Here is a 16,910-nt window from a genome sequence, read left to right as displayed (position 1 = left end):
CCAAGATTATCTTCTGTGTCTGTGTTAATTGGTTTCCCTTTTCTTTGTTGAAGAGGGTCTGTGCAATCCTTCTGCCTAGTCCGCCATCTTGCCGGAACCCCAAAATGTAGATTTTAGCTGGGCAGTCATGTGCCCAGCTAAAACTTTAGTACTAGGAAGGAAGCCACCAGCTGTCTGTGAGTGAGTCATACTGTAATGGCTTGAGTGTTACAATGATACTGGAAGCTATGTCACTGGTATTTCAAATGCTAGCAGAGTGACCATGATGGACAGGTTTCAAGGGAGTTTCCAGATTAAGAAGAAAAGCTTGGTGATCTACTTCCGAAAGTTAGCTGGTGAAAATCTTATGGATCACAACAGAATAGTGTCCTATACAGTGCTGGAAGTTAGCCCCGAAGTTGGAAGGCACTGAACAGCAGCCACAATTCATGGATTCAAATGTACCAGTGATCTTGAAGATGGTGCAGGACCAAACCGAACAACCAAACTCACTACCGTTGAGTTGGATCCTACTCTTAGTGACCCCTTCTTGGGTTTCCGAGGTGGTATCACTACAGAAGTAGATTACTTAATCATCCTTCTGAGGAGTGGCAGGACCAGGCAGTGTTTATGCTGTTGTGCATAACGTCTCCATGAATCTGAGTTGACACAATGGCAACTGGCAAACAACAAACAGAAGAAGAGAAAAAGCAGATGTTGGGTAACAGTCTGCCACACTGAGTTTCCCAGGTTTTCCTTCCATCCTCTTCCTTATCTGCTTCTCAATATCCTCCTCCTCTTCCTTCAAAACTCTGCTGGTATGTCATTTTCTTTCAGAAGTCTGCCACCTGACAATAGAATTGTTCTCTCTCCCTCCCCTAGGCTCCTACTTCTCGTGGTTCTTATATTAGAACACTTTTCACGTTGGATTGCAGCCAATTATATGCCATTAAATTGTGAAATCTTCAAAGCTGTGGACTAGATTGTACCCATCTCTGTATTCCTGGGCTTCCAGGGAAACAGGTGGTGTTCTGTGTTTATTTAAAGAATTAAGCTTCAGAAATAATGGAGTGCATCGCTTCCTCCAAATGAACAACATGTGCTCAGAAGACTAGGGCCTACTATGGGCTGTTTTCTCTCTTCCCACCAAAATCAGTAGTTTTAGCTTCAATTTACTTGCTAAAGTGAGTTGTATGAGGCGTTGAGGTCCCTCTACAAGAATGGAGGACAGAAAAAGATTTCTATGTAAATTTTACCCATTTAGAAGAAGCTAGACATTATTTCTGAAGCTGTGTTCACTAAATAAACATGCAGGGAGTACCTAGGTTTTCTGGAGGTCTGGGAATGCAGGGATGGGTATAATCTAGCCCACAACTTTGAAGATTTCACAATGTAATTGAAGTCATAGGCACATAATTGGCTGCAATCCAATGTGAGAAGTGTTCTAATATAAGAACCACGTGAAGTAGGAGACTAGGGGAGGGAGAGAGAACAATTCTATTGTCAGGTGGCAGACTTCTGAAAGAAAATGACATACCAGCAGAGTTTTGAAGGAAGAGGAGGAGGATATTGAGAAGCAGGTAAGGAAGGGGATGGAAGGAAACCTGGAAAACCCAGTGTGACAAACTGTTAATCTAACATCTACTTTTTCTCTTTTTCTACTTGTTGTTTGCTGGTTGCCATCAGCATCAACCCTGATTCATGGGGACCATATGTGCAACAGAACAAAATGTTGCTTGGTTGAGTCAATGACAGTGGGTTTTTTTTTTTGTTTGTTTGTTTTGGTTCCTATTTATTTTTCAGAAATAGCATCATATCTGGAATGCACTCATTGCCTCCTGGACATAATCAGGGACACACCCCCAGTTCTAACAATCCTCACAGAATGGAATGCCCCTTCCCCACAGGGGCATAGCACTGGCCTAGGTGCCAGCTACACAAGCCTACAAATGTAAGTGGCATCAATATTGTTGTTAACCCTGAGTTCTAATACCAAGCCTATAGTCATGAGCAAGTCAAGAGCAGTTGTTTAACCTTTTAGCTGTATGGAATAAGAATACTCATCTATTAAAACAAATATATTTTTAAGAGTCGTGCTTGCAGCCACAGAAACCCATTGTAGCTAACTAAAGCAAAAAAGTGGTTTTTATTAAGAAGGATATAAGAATTTCTTACCAAACTCAAGGGAATGGATGCAGCTGAGCTTCAGGTAGGACTAGAAACAGGAACATGTCAGAAAATGGATATTACCAATACCTGGTTGTCCCTGTCCAAGAGATGAGCCACATTCACTTCATTCTTATTCCAAATTCCCAAGAGAGGACTGATTGACTCGGCATGGGTTAGATGTTTACTCCAGAGCATCAACTAACACAGTAGAAGGGATCTGATTGTCTAAAGATGGAAGCAGTGTTGTCACCATATAGTTAGATAGGGTAGGGAAGGGACTATGCTAATAATGTCCACTATACCACCTACCAAAAGCTCAGATAATAGTGGCAACGTGGTGTCATGGTGAGAGCAGAGGTTTCTATTGCCAAATAGAATATCAGTTCTGCCACATAATAGCTGTGTAACTTCAGTTAGTCACTCAACCTTTGAAAGCATCATTTCTTTAGCTGTAAAATATGTAAAAGAATAATCTACTTCAAAGTATTCAGAAGGTTAAAGAAGATAATATTTATGAAGTAGTTAAAATGTAAGCATGTGATGTATATAACATGGATCTTCATGTAGCTGATTGGGAAGGGTAAAAGGTCAAGAAGTTGCCCCAGGCTGAACCTCTAAAGCAGTTCTGTCCACTAGAACTTTCTGTGATGATAAAATGGTCTTCATCTTTGCTGTTTATTAAGGTAGCTACTAGCCACATATGGCTATTGAACACGTAAAATATGACTAGTGCAACTGAGGAGCTGAATTTTTAATTGTATTTAAGTTCAATTAATGTAAAGTGAATTTGAATAGCTACATATGGCTGTTAGTTATTGTTAGGTGCTGTCAAGTTGGTTCTGAACCACAGCAACCCTGCGTACAACAGAACAAAACACTGCCTGGTCTCGCACCATCCTCACAATTGTTGTATTTGAATCCATTTGCAGTCACTGTGTCAATCCATCTTGCTGAGGATCTTCTTTTTTCTTCCCTGACCCTCTACTTTACCAAGCATCATGTCTGCTTGCGTAATTTCTTTTAAAAGGATCAACACAAGGCTGGTGCCTATTGGGAGCAGGTTAAAGATGTTCCAAATATCCAACTTTTCCAAACTGCTGTATCACTCCATCATGTCTAACATCAACTCATCCACCTCCCCTCAGTACTCTCCCTCCTGTCTTAGGGTTTGGTATTTCTCTATAATGTCTCACAGTACTCAGGAACTGACAAGGAAATAGCTCACGCAATTGTGGAAGCTGACAGGTCCCAAATCTGTGAGTCAGGTGTTGGTCGGGAGGATTCTCCTCACTTGTGTAGTTGAAGGAACTGATGAACCCAAATCAGCAGGTCAGATGACTGGCTGCTCTCTAAAGTCCCAAGCACTAGGGGTAAGACAATGATGAACCAGATGCAGAATCCACAGCAAGAGATTGAACTTTACCAGAGCATTCATATATATACTCTTAGGGGAACTAAGGGTGGTGACTTGAGTCACCCTCCAGCAAGACGGAATTCAAGATACATCCCACCTTAATCCTGCCTCAGCAATGCAACGGACAACTCAACCCAGAATGGGACCATAACCAGGCATAGAGGCTAGAATTTACAAAAAAACCAAAACCAAACACACTGCCGTGGAGTCGGATCTGACTCATAGCGACCCCTCCTTGAGTTTCTGAGGCAGTATCATTACGGAAGTAGATTGCCCAACCTTCTTTCCAAGAAGTGGCTGGTGGGTTTGAATTGCCAGCCTTCTGATTAGCAGTCAAATGTCTTAGGCACTATGCCACCAGAGCTCCTACATCACAAAATGCAGGATTGTGACTTGTTGTTGTTGTTGTTATGTGCCATGGAGTCAGACCCAACTCATAGTGAACCCTCTTCTGAGGCAGTATCACTGCGGAAGTAGATTGCCCCATCTTCCTTCCGAGGAGTGGCTGGTGGGTTTGAACCGCCAGCCTTCTGGTTAGCAGTCAAGAGCCTTAGGCACTATGCTACAATTCACACACTTCGATATCCTTCTTCAGGGATTGGTCCCTCCTGATAACATGTGAGTATGTGAGACAAAGTCTCCCCATCCTCACTTATAAAAGGTTATTATTATTCTTCCAAGACAAATTTGTTTGTTCTCCTGGCAGTCCATTGCATATTCTTCACAAACAGCATAATTCAAAGGCATTGATTCTTCTTCAGTTTTTCTTATTTATTGTCCAGTATTAGCAGTTGAAACCCATCAGCCACACCTCGGAAGGAAGGTTGGGCAATCTACTTCTGCTGTAATACCGCCTCAGTAGCCCAAGGAGGGGTCGTTGTGAGTCCGGTCTGACTCAATGGCACATAACAACAACAACATTCACATGCATATGAGGTGACTGAAAATACCATGGCTTGGATCAGGCTTACCTTAGTGCTCAAAGTGATATCTTTGCTTTTTAACACTTCAAAGAAGTCATTTGCAGCAGATTTGCCCAATACAACACATTGTTTGATATTTTTTACCTCTGCTTCCATTGTCTACATGTGGCTAAAGGCTACGATATTGGACAATGGAGGTCCAGAGCAGTAGTTCTTCATTCTGGGTGCATATTAGGGTCACTTGGGGGAGATTTCTAAAATTATTAATATCCAGATCCCTCCTACAGAGATTCTTGCTTAATTGCTCTGGGATAAGGCCAAGCATGGTTTTGGTTTTTTTTGTTTGTTTGTTTGAAGTTCTCCTAGGGCTTCTACTGTGCAGCCTGGAATTGAGAACCATTGGTAAAGAGAAAGAAAGTGAGAGCTCAGGAAGTCTTGATGAGATCTCCTTCTTCTCTGCTTCTATGCCATAATCAAGCTACTCTTGCTCTGGATTTTACCATATTTTAGGCACAGTCAGTTCTGCTGGAAGAGCCTTATTGACCAACAACACAACTTCAGTGAAGAGAGTTTGGGCAGCCATTTCTTTGTCCCACACAGTTTCTTCTTTCCCTTTATCAGGGTTCGTGTGAGCCAGGATGGGCAGTTTCTGCACTACATCTTTCCATACCAGTTCATGGACTCTCCTGAGTGGGAATCGCTGCAGCCCTCGGAGGAGGGGGTGTTCCAGGTAATAAGGAGCTCCATGGCAGCACCACCATTCCCTGTCCCATGGTTGCCCAGCAATAGCTCCATCTCCATCTTTCCTCTCTCACATCAGTCCACTGAACCATTACCACTATGATACTAGGGGTAGTAGTATTCTCATTTAGAGAAAGTGCCTTGTCTGCTGGTATAGGTAGAGCAATGCAGGGAGGTGCTGACCCTAATAACTGAGCCTAAAACTCTTCTGGAAGTGACCTTAGAGCATAACTTAAGATCTTTTATGAGCTATATCTCCAGCCCTTCCCTTCCTCACAATTTTCACTCATACCAGCCACAATGAACTGCTACTTCTTGCCTTAACATACCACATTATTTTACAATTCCATGTCTTGGCCTCTACTGCCTCTCTGTCTAAAATGCATTTCCCCTTCTACACTACATTACGGCATAGCATCTCACTTCTTCTGGAAGCCTGCCCAGATTGACGTCACCAGTGTATACCCCCATGGCTTATTGTTCCCACCTGTGTGCCTGTTCTGTCCCTTTTACTTATGCTGACTGGGCACATATTGCTTTCTGTTCTAGTTATCTGATTTCCTTTCTATGTTCCACATAGTGAACACTTTGAAGTAAAAATCTGGGCTTCTTCCTCTCTATCCCTAGTCTCCACAAGGATAGTGCCTGCAACACAATCAAAACCAAAACCCACTGCCATCAAGTTGATTCTGACTCATAGCAACCCCCATGGGGTTTCTAAGCTGTAAGTCTTTACGGAAGTAGGTTGCCTCATCTTCCTCCCACGGAACAGCTGGTGTGTCTGAACCGCCAACTGTCTGCTTAGCTGCCAAATGCCTTACCCACTGCAAGACCAGAGCTCTTTTGGAACACAATAGGTGTCCATTAAAGCTTTGCTGAGCTGTCATGGCAGTGGGCGGTCGGGTCTCAGAGGACACCCTGAAGCATTCATATCAGCATACTCCAAGGTGGGAACTTGGCTACTCGGCCTTTACTCTGTCAATCCTTCAGGATTTGTCTACCCTTTTTATGTTGTTGTTGTTGTTGTTGTTATGTGCGTCGAGTCAGCCCAGACTCATAGCGACCCCTCCTTGGGTTTCCGAGGCAGTATCACTACGGAAGTAGGATTGCCCAACCTTCCTTCCGAGGAGTGGCTGGTGGGTTTGAACCGCCAGCCTTCTGGTTAGCAGTCAAGCCCTTTTTATAGCTCTCATTTATTGAATGGCTAGCACGTGGCAAGCACTACATATTATATTACCTCAGTAGTTCTCACAACAACCCTATGGATTATTACCTTATTTAATAGACAAGGAAACTAAGGTTCAACAATATTAAGTAAATAGGACAAGGCCTTACACCTAGAAAGTGGTAAAGCCAAGTTGCCTGGATTTACTATTTATAGTTTGTTAGTTTGTTTGTGCTTGATAACAGGAGGGATTACCTGGAGAGTGAAATTTATACACACAAATTCTCACCCTAATAGGGACTTTGTGCTTAGATAGTTTGTGGGTACTGGGTTCCATGTGTCTTCTACCGCTTCTATCTGGGAGTCCCTCAAGCTGGTAGGAGCCAACCCTGGAATAGACACATGCCAGGCTATGCCATCTGGCTGGGCCTGCTTCTGTCCACACCCCGACTCTTAGTTCTGTGAGGATGGAGCCTGAGAGGCAATCCTGATCCCACTGCTGTGGCCATCAGCCACAGACCTCCCCTGTCCTATTTCTCTTCCCCCCCGCCCCATCCCTCACATACATACCCCCTCTGATACCCTAGCAACATCCTTGGACACTCCTTCAGGGCCAAGAACCTCCAAGAGGGCTGAGTCAGGTCCCAAGCCAGTCGGACCAGGGCTCTATTTCTGATACTGACGCCGAGGAACAGGTGGCGGGTAAGCTGGTGTCCTCCCCTAAGTTACGTTCAAAAGGAAAGGCTGTAACCCCAGATGGCCTCTCAGCCTGGAATGTAGGCATGGTTATGTTCCTCCCACTTTTATTTTTAGTTTGTGCTCCAGTGGGAGCAATGAGAGCCATGTGTTTGCTATTGGCTATGTAAAGTCCCATTTCCTCTTTGCAAATGCCAAGCAGTTTCCCAAGTTATAGTTCATTCTGTCCTTGCCTTTTGCAATTACACAGTCTTTGTTGACTGAGAGAACATCTACAGTGAATTCCTAGATCATAATTCACATTGTGTTTAACACAAATCAATCATCATTCCATCACATCTCTCAGCAATTCAATTAAATAAGAATTTATTAACTGTCCAGCACAGTGACACTATCATTACTTACAAAGAACAGAGCACGGGAGATGCACACAGAAATCATCATTATTTCTCCTATTTGTATTGTGTTTTAGTGGATGCAAAGCCTATTTACATATGTTATCTCTTTTAGTCCAACCAGCCAACCTCTGAGGTAAGTATTCAAGAAAAAGCTAGATATTTGGTATCATGGACTGAAGTGCATCCCCCCAAAATGTGTGTCAACTTGGCTAGGCTATGATTACCAACATTGTGGGATTGTCCTCCATTTTGTGATCTGATGTAATTGTCCCATGTGTTATAAATCCTAATCTCTGCCTACGGTTAATGAGGCAGGATTAGATTATGTTAAAGAGGATTAGGATATATTTTGTTATGTTAATGAGGCAGGATTAGGATAGGATGCAACACCCTTACACAGATCACAGTCCTGATCTGATGTAAGGGGAGTTTCTCTGGGATGTGGCCTGTATCATCTTTTATCTTACAAGAGATAGGAGAGAACTGACCAGAGAAGGAGGGAGCTCCTACCACCAAGAAAGAACCAGGAATGGAGTGCATGCTTTGGACTCGGGGACCCTGCACTAAGAACCTCCTAGGCGCAGGGGAAGATTGATGCCCAGACACATGGAGATTTCCAAGAGACACTGGGCCCACAAATATAGAAAGGAGACAAGGACCTTCCCCTAGAACCCACAAAGACAGAAAGTCTTCCCCTACAGCTGCTACCCTAGAGAAATGTGAGAGAATAAATTTCTATTTGTTAAAGCCATCCATTTATGGCATATCTGTTACAGCAGCACTAGCTAAAACTTTGTTATAGACATGTGCATATGCATGTAATAATCAAGCAAAAAAAACAACAACCAGATTTCTCAAGGACTTTTGAGAAAGAGTTTTATGTAAGATATGAGGTGACATCCACTTTGGTCTTTTCTTCCTTTCTGGTCTTTTTAATTACCTTTTGTTTTCTTCATGGATGATGTTCTTAATGTCATCCCACAGTTCTGGTTTTCAGTCATTGGTGTTCAATGCATCAAATCTATTCTTTAGATCGTCTCTAAAGAGGTATAAAATCCCTCAGGAGGGATAAAATCAAGGTCATAATTTGGCTTTTGTAGAGTTGTTTTAATTGTCTTCAATTTCAACTTGAACTTGCATATCAGCAGTTGATGGTCTGTTCCACAATCAGCTCCTGGCCTTTTTTGGCTGAAGATATTGAGCTTCTCCATCACCTCTTGCCACAAATGTTGTCAATCTGATTCCTGTGTACTTCATCTGGCAAAGTCCACATGTATAGCTGCCATTTGTGTTGTTGAAGAAAGGTATTTGCAATGAATATATTTTTGGTCTTGCAAAATTCTATCATGCGATTTCCAGCATCATTTCTATCACCAAGACCATATTTTCCAACTACTGGTGATTCTTCTTTGTTCCAACTTTTGCATTCTAATTACCAGTGATAATTAACACATCTTGATTGTACGTTCGGTTGATTCCAGACTGCAGAAGTTGAAGTTTCAGAACTGCTATCAACTGAAATAAAGAAGATGCAAATAGAGCTGGTTTGGGTGGGAAATAGAAAGTTTAGTTTTGGACATAGTGAGTCATCTATGGACATTTAGGTGAAAATGCTGCATAGGTAGTTAGATATTTGAGTCTGGAATTTACAAAAGAAGGCTGGGCCGTACACAAAAACTTGGGAACTGTTGGCGTACAAATGATATTTAAAGCCTTTGACTTGGATGAAGATCCCTGCTGGTGCAATGATTAAGCACTCAGCTGCTAACCAGCCACTCCATAGGAGAAAAATGTGGCAGTCTGTTTCTGTAAAGATTTACAGCCTAGGAAACCCTATGGAGCCGTGCTACTTTGTCCTATAGTGTCTCTATGTGTTGGAATCGACTCAATGGCAATAAGTTTGGGAGATTGGGACACCCAAGTGAGTGAGAGAAGGGGTTCAAGACCTGAGTCCTGAGATACTCTAATCTTAAAAAGTTGAAAAGAAGAGGAAATAGCAAAGAAGCCTTGATAAAGAGCAATCAGAAGACAGTAGGAACCCTATGTGGCATCCTGGGAACCAAGTAAGGAAAGTGTATCAGAGAGAAGGAAGCAATGAGTGAAGTTGAATGCTGTGAAAATTGACCTCTGGACTCAGCAATGTAGAGATCACTGGTGACCTTAATAGACAGCGTTTGTGGACTGCTAGGGACAAAGCCATATTGGCTTAAGAGAGAATGAGAGGAGAGGAAATGGAGACAGCAAGTATAGACATTTTTGTTTTTGTCTTGGAGTTTTGCTTAAAAGGAGAGCAAATTAATGGAGTGGTAGCTAGCCAAGGAAGTGAGGTGAAGAAAAGGTTTTTTTTTTTTTTTTTTTTTCCAGTTTTTGGTTTTGTTCTATTTTAAGTTGGAAAAAGTAACACTATGTTCATAAGATTGCACAAGGTCTTTTGTGCTCAGCCTTAAGGATGTTGTTTATGTCCAGGTTCTTTCTTACACATACTCATTTTGTGCTCAGTACTCTGATTTCTTGTTTGGGAATTTTTTGTGGGTACAGATAAGGAATAGGCTATGTTAGGTTGTGATAAATACTTGCTAAACTATTATTAATGGGCAGATGGTATTACTTTCAAAATTATTTCTCATGAGGCCACAGTTGAGTAATTTGTCTGATGTCATCATACAGCCGGTAAAGTGGTAAAGCTGTTACTTGAAACCAGCTTCTGACCTTGATGTTGTAACTTCAGGCTTTGACTGTAGTGCTTATTATTGTGCAGGGTCAGGGGTGTTGAAAGAGGAAATGGATAAAGGAAATGTAGAAGGGGTACTGCAGAGGGGAAAGAAGAGGAAGGATGGCAGTGGGAATTCTGGTGGGCAATGCAGGAATTAAAAGGATTATATACAGCCTCTAATAAAGAATCTTGTAACATCAGTCCTACTTTGAATTAGATAACCCACTTAAAGAACTTAATAATACCTGGTACAAGGTACCTCAATAAGTGTTAGCTGCTATGATCATTATTGGGAGCTCTGGTGCCACAGTGCCTAAGGCATTTGGCTGCTAATCAGAAGGCTGGTGGTTCAAACCCACCAGCTACTCCTTGGAAGGAAGGTTGGGCAATTACTTCCGCAGTGATACTGCCTCAGAAACCCGAAGAGGAGTCGCTATGAGTCGGATCTGACTCAATGGCAGTGAGTTTTTTTATGATCATTATTATGATTTCCAATGTCTCCATCCACAAATTTCTATCATGAACCCTGCTAGCCTTCTCACTTTTAAAGTACTGTGACCAATCAGATTATATACAATTGTGTAATTCTATACCCCATTCCTTTACTATCCTAAGCACATTTCTATTTTAAACTTTAGTTTTATCAAGCGCCCACTGTGTACTGGAAATGCATTATTGTTTATTACCCTGGAGGTGTAATTTAGCTTTGCACCCTGGGTATGTAGTGAGCTCTCAGAAATTTCTAGATAAATGAGTAAATGGAGAGTGAGGTGCTCTTTGACTCTGCTTTTCAGAGTTCCTTTTCATCTGTGCCTTCTTCCTGACCTTGGCCATCAGATCCTTTTGGTTAGTTTTAGTGGCCAAGCAAGAGCAACTTCGAGGGCCTTAATCCCAAGTCAGTACTCTGTCCACTTGCTGCAGTTTGACATTCCTGATCGGAAGCTGACTGAACTTCTTTTCAACTCCTTTAGGTCCTACACCAATATATCACCCCTTATTCTTAAAATGAACCACTTTTCAAAGTATTTCATCTGCTCTTCATAGCACTAGGAAACCCTTCTTTTTCTCAAAATCACAACATACTCAGACCATCCTGAAGCCCTTGGTGGTGTCAGCCATGGAACCATAGAATATAAGAGATGAGGTGACCATATGTGGAAACTGAGGCTCCAGGAGCTGACAGCCTAGTGAGTGAATGAATGACTCCAGAGGTTCTGATACAGGATAGCCCCCATATCAGCACACAAGTAAGTCATTCATTGGACATTCTTCCTGCAAGAATCCTGTACAGCTTCTTCAAAAAGTACAACCATTTACCAAATAACTGTATGTTTCTCTGTGCTCAACATGGACACGTTTTGTAGTTTAAACTTAACAGCCTCTCTGCTCTTGACCCCTCTCAGGTCACCCTGACTGCTGAGACCACATGTAGCTACATTTCCTGGCCTCGGAAAAGTCTTTACCTTCTTCTGGCCAAAGATCGATACATCTCCTGCCTCTTCTCTGCCTTGCTGGGCAATGACATCTCAGAGAAGCTCTACGCTCTCAATGACAAACTCTTTGCTAAGTTTGGGCTGCGCTTCGATATCCGCCTCCCCAGCCTCTACCACGTCCTGGGTCCCACAGCCTCGGATGCAGGGCCAGAGTCTGAAAAGAATGATGAAGAAATCTGTGAGCCAGCAATATCTCCTCAGGCCCTGCCCACATCTGTCCAGAAAACACTCCCTTATCCTCCCATTCCAGCTGCCACCAACCCTCCTGTACCTCTTTCCCGGGCCAGAGTATCTAGGCCTGACAGCAGTGTCCTTGGTGAGGACTCTACCAGTCTGGTGCTGGAGGATTTTGAAGAGGTGTCAGGATCAGAATCATTTATGGATTATAGGAGTGATGGGGAGTACATGAGGTGAAGGGACAGCTAACATGGGCACAGCTACCGAGCTCAGGATCCTGTGTAAGTACTCAGAAGGCAGCTGCCACACCTTCCTGCCAACAGCTGGCGTTACTCCAGCTTGGAAGGGCAAAAAATCGTTTCGTGGAGCCTGTCCTCCAGAAATGGCATTAATCCAACCTTACAGATAGCAACTCACTCAGGGTGCATACAAAGCATGAAGGGATGGTTAATTATCATTGCATTTTGGAAAGAGGATTAGTTGATATTTTAAGCAACCAGGTAGGATGTTAAATTCTTTGCAAAGGTTGTACTAACAGCCAAGGCCACAGCTGGGGCTAACAGGGACTTTATATGTGGCATGCATTCTAAAGGGGAAAAAAAGTTGGCATGGTTCTAATACCTACTAGATTGTCTTCTTGGTAAAGTCAGTCCTGCAAAGCTGTCAGTATTTAACCTGGACTAGGCAGGTGTCTTAGTTAAAATCGCACATTTCAAAAAGACTTGGGATTAAAGGCTAATAACCTGTGGGGAGGAAAACATCACCACCTGCTTTTCTCTTTCTCGGTGGAGAATATGCTGATCTCTCTGGGAGAGAACTGGATGCCTCTTATAAATATAGTGCAGCCTGGCTTTCCCCAGCAAAGCACACCTATCTGAAATGGACTGGGCACGAATCTTGGAGAGCCTAAATGTGTGGGGAAAATTTTCTCACAGCTCAGGAGAATGTACAAGTAATGCTGTACTTGGAGACTTCCAGCAAGACAGTGGAATTGGCAGAGAAGCTACATGTACCCTCTGCAAAAAAGAAATGTGAAACCAATTGAAATAGATACAAAGATAATCCTAGAACCCTGAGCTTTGAGGGGAAAGAAAGAAGTGGATTAAATACCAACTAGTAGAAGAACCTGAATGAAGACAATGACTAAGGAGGCAAACTGAGCTGCAGATTGTCAGCTGTCCTGACAGCACAGCCAATTTGAATATTTACAAGTGGCATTCCAATCCAGGCAGCAATCTAAGAAATGGCTCCACTTGCCAAGGACTGCAAGGGCATCTGCTCTGGTGACTAATGACTAGAAAGGAAAACAGTGAATAAGAAGACAAACAGAGGTGTGGACTGTTGGCTGTCCTAAGAGAATGGTCATTTTGTATATTTGCAAGCAGCGTTCTGATCCAGGTGGCAACCTAAGAATAGGCTCCACTTGCCAAAGACAGCACAAGCAACCACACTAGAAGCTGATGACTAGAAAGCAACTGTGCCCATACCACCCAACTATAATCGCACCTCTTTTAGCCCCACCCACTAGGTGAGGTCACCATTTCCTTCTGCACCAACTGATCAACGATAGACAGTGGCTAATACTAGCCCAATTCATCCTCAACTGCTCTTCATGAACAACCAACAAATATCTGTGCACACATTCTCATTCTCTATCACACCCACCAGAACACAGTTAGTGAGTGCCTAAGTACTGCCAGTTAGTGAATAGAGGAGCACGATAACCCTGCTCATTCAGATATACCAAAACAAAATAAAGCAAAACACACACACACACAACACCTGGGTGGAGGACACCAACATACAATTACTAATTAAATATAAATACAGTTACATCACAATGTCTTGGAGGCAAATGACCATCCCAGTACACACAAAGAAACAAGATAAACTAGTACAAACAAGGGACCAGAAAACAGACCTAGAAAACTTCCCGGAGGAAGAAAAGGTATTGGAAGTGCCTGATAAGGAATTCAAAAGAATTGTGTTTAGGTACTTTTATAGTTGGAGTTGTGTGTCAACTTGCCTGGACCACAATTCTGAGTGGTTTAAGCAGTCGTGATGTGGGATATTCCCATGATGAAATCGGATGCATATATTTTGAGCAACCAATCCATTGAAAGTGAGTTTCCCTAGGGGTGTGGCCTGCTTCCAATATATTTATGGACATCCTGGGAAAAGAGACACACTTCTATGTATCTCCTGTTGTGCTGCCTACAACTGTCCATGAGTGAAAAATCCAGCATTTGGCCTGGTGATCTTGGATTTGCCATTTGTTGGAGTCAACAGCTGGTATACTGCCTGCCAACCTTGACCTGCAGCCCCTGCAGCTGTGTGAGTTGGGAAAGGCCTCCAGTTTGACGTTTGACTCAAGAACTTAGGACTTGCCAGCTTATATAAGTGTGTGAGCCATTTTCCTAAGATAAATTTATCTCTCTCTATATATATCTATAAGCTTTACTGGTTTTGCTTCTCTAGAGAACCCAGCCTAACACACTTGGTACCGAGAGTGGTTCTAGAGAGACAAAATCATAAGGATGGGCTTCCTAAATTGGTTCTCACTGATTCTTTTTTGGTTCTCCAATTTGATTAATTGTAAAGGCACTGGTGACTCTGCCTCCATTAGTAAAGAGGGCCCTGCTAATCCATGGAGAAAGGTGGCAACATTAATATGCCAAATAGCACCACCAATAAATCAAGTATTTTTCAGAAGTGAGACTCTGGGTGATCACATATTTGATAAAAAAAGAAAACAAACTCACTGCCATCGAGTCAGATCCGACTCATAGTGACCCTTCCTTGGGTGTCCGAGGCGGTATCACTATGGAAGTAGATTGCCCAACCTTCCTTCCGAGGAGTGGCTGGTGGGTTTGAACCACCAGCCTTCTGGTTAGCAGTCAAATGCCTTAGGCACTATGCCACCAGAGCTCCCCGCATATTTGATACTTTTCTGCAATTTTGTCAGCATTAGGAGTATAAAGAAGTTTGTTAGTTGGTCCTACTTATGCTAGACAAAGTGGTGAAAGAGCAAGATGAGTTCAGGAATGCTGAGTCACAGCTCAACCACCACATAAAAGACCTCAATGTTTCCAGTTGTGCTCTGAAAGAAAGCCTTATTTCTTCTAGTAACAGAGCTGATATTGCCGAAAACCAAACCCAGAGTCTTATTGTAAGGGTGGCTGAATGACAACACCAATTGAATTGCCAAGTCAGAATGGTGTCTGAAGTTAAAGTGAGGGCTTTGATTGGGAAAAAATGGGATCCTGAAACCTGGAAAGGTGACACATAGACAGGCAGTCAGGAAGATAAGGATATACCAAAACCACCAAACTCACTGCCATGGTGTCTGATCCTCCTCATAGCGATCCCTCCTTGGGTTTCTGAGGCAGTATCACTACAGAAGTAGATTGCTCTGTCTTCCCTCTGAGGAACACCTGGTGGGTTTGAACCGCCAGGCTTCTGGTTAGCAGTCAAATGCCTTAGAAAAGGATATGGAGCCTGTAAATTCTTTAGAATCCCTCCCATTTGAAGGGTTTACTATGAAACCATTATCCCCTCCACCTCAGTTTGATGGGATTAATCCAACTGTTCCTGCTGGGTCATTGCCTGAGTTAGATGCCATGGAAGACATTGCCAAATGTCTTCCCCAACCACCCATTGTTGCTGCTAGCCCTATAACTAAAGTTAAGTCCAAGGGACCCCCAAAAGGTGAAATAGAAAGTGTGACTGAGGAGGTGGTACACTACACCTGAAAAGACCTACTTGATTTTGCTAACATGTACAGATAGAAACCTGGAGAATATTTATGGGAATGGCTACTGAGAGTGTGGAATAATGGTGCAAGGAATGTAACATTGGATCTGTCTGAGTTTATTGATTTAGGCCCACTAAGTATGGATTCTTCATGCAATGTTTCAGCTCGGAGGTTAGGAAAGGATCTAATAGTTTATTTGATTGGCTTACTGAAGCATGGATTATGAGGTGGCCTACCTTAAGTCAAGTTGAAATACCAGACCTGCCTTGGTATAATGTAGAAGGTATCCAGAGGCTGAGGGAAATTGACATGTTAGAGTGGATTTATCAGATCAGATCTCTAGAGCTAGAGATGGAGAGTCCAGAGGACATGCCTTTCACTAGTACAGTGAGGAACGAACTTGTGAAGGGAGCCCCAACATCCTTGAATACTTCTGGGATTGCTATTTTATGTAAGTCAGATTTGACAGTGGGAACTGCCCTAATTGAACTAAGACACTTAACTATGATGGGGCTGATTGGACTCTGTGGTAGTAGGGGCCAAGTGGCAGCAGTTAATTGACAAAGACAATGTGGGCATGGTTACCATAATGGACAGCAGAGTCAAAACAGTAATCAGAATACTCTGACTCATATGGAATTATGGTGTTGGCTACTTAGGCATGGTGTTCCTAGGAGTGAAATACATGGCAAACCTACTAAATACTTACTTGATCTGTTTAGACAGAAGAATTCTATGTCACATGAACAGCAGTCTAGATTGAATACAGAATACAGAGTCATGGCCTCTCAATCAATTCCCAGACTTAAGTCTGTTCACAGACCCACAACCCCTTGAATGAAGATGAGGCTGGATCCCCTTCAGGAAGGACCCCACAATGTAGCCAAAAATTTATAACGTTAATTTTTCTCCCAGCCTACCCCAAAGGGATCTGAGGCCTTTTCTAAGAGTAACTGTTCATTTGGGAAAAAGAAATAGTCAAACTTTTTGGAAGGTTACTGGACACTGGCTCTGAACTGACACTAATTCCAGGAGATCCAAAGTGTCACTGTGGCCCACCAGTCAGAGTGGGGGCATATGGAGGTCAAGTTATTGATGGAGTCTTAGGTCAGGTGTGTCTCACCGTGGTTCCAGTGTGTTTCTGGACCCATTCTGTGATTTATCCAGTTCCAGAATGCATAATTGGAACAGATACGCTGAGCAAGGGAGCTCTGGTAGCGTAGTGCCTAAGGCACTTGACTGCTAACCAGAAGGCTGGCAGTTCAAACCTACCAGCCACTCCTCAGAA

The 16,910-nt window shown here is 42.9% G+C and overlaps 1 protein-coding gene across 1 annotated transcript in view; it reads left to right on the top strand.

Moving 5' to 3' along the window:
• Positions 1-16,910, top strand: part of POPDC2 (popeye domain containing 2) — a 38,517-nt gene that overhangs the window by 6,880 nt on the left and 14,727 nt on the right. Inside the window, exons 2-3 of the mRNA XM_007943869.1 lie at positions 5,107-5,215; positions 11,602-12,007. Coding sequence (XP_007942060.1) covers positions 5,107-5,215; positions 11,602-12,007 — 515 coding nt within the window. The remainder of the gene's footprint in view (positions 1-5,106; positions 5,216-11,601; positions 12,008-16,910) is intronic.

The sequence above is a fragment of the Orycteropus afer genome, unplaced genomic scaffold, assembly GCF_000298275.1.
Source record: "Orycteropus afer afer isolate SDZICR_OR568_19922 unplaced genomic scaffold, OryAfe1.0 scaffold00114, whole genome shotgun sequence".
Classification (NCBI taxonomy): Eukaryota; Metazoa; Chordata; class Mammalia; order Tubulidentata; family Orycteropodidae; genus Orycteropus; species Orycteropus afer.
This window is presented reverse-complemented; position numbering and strand designations above follow the sequence as displayed.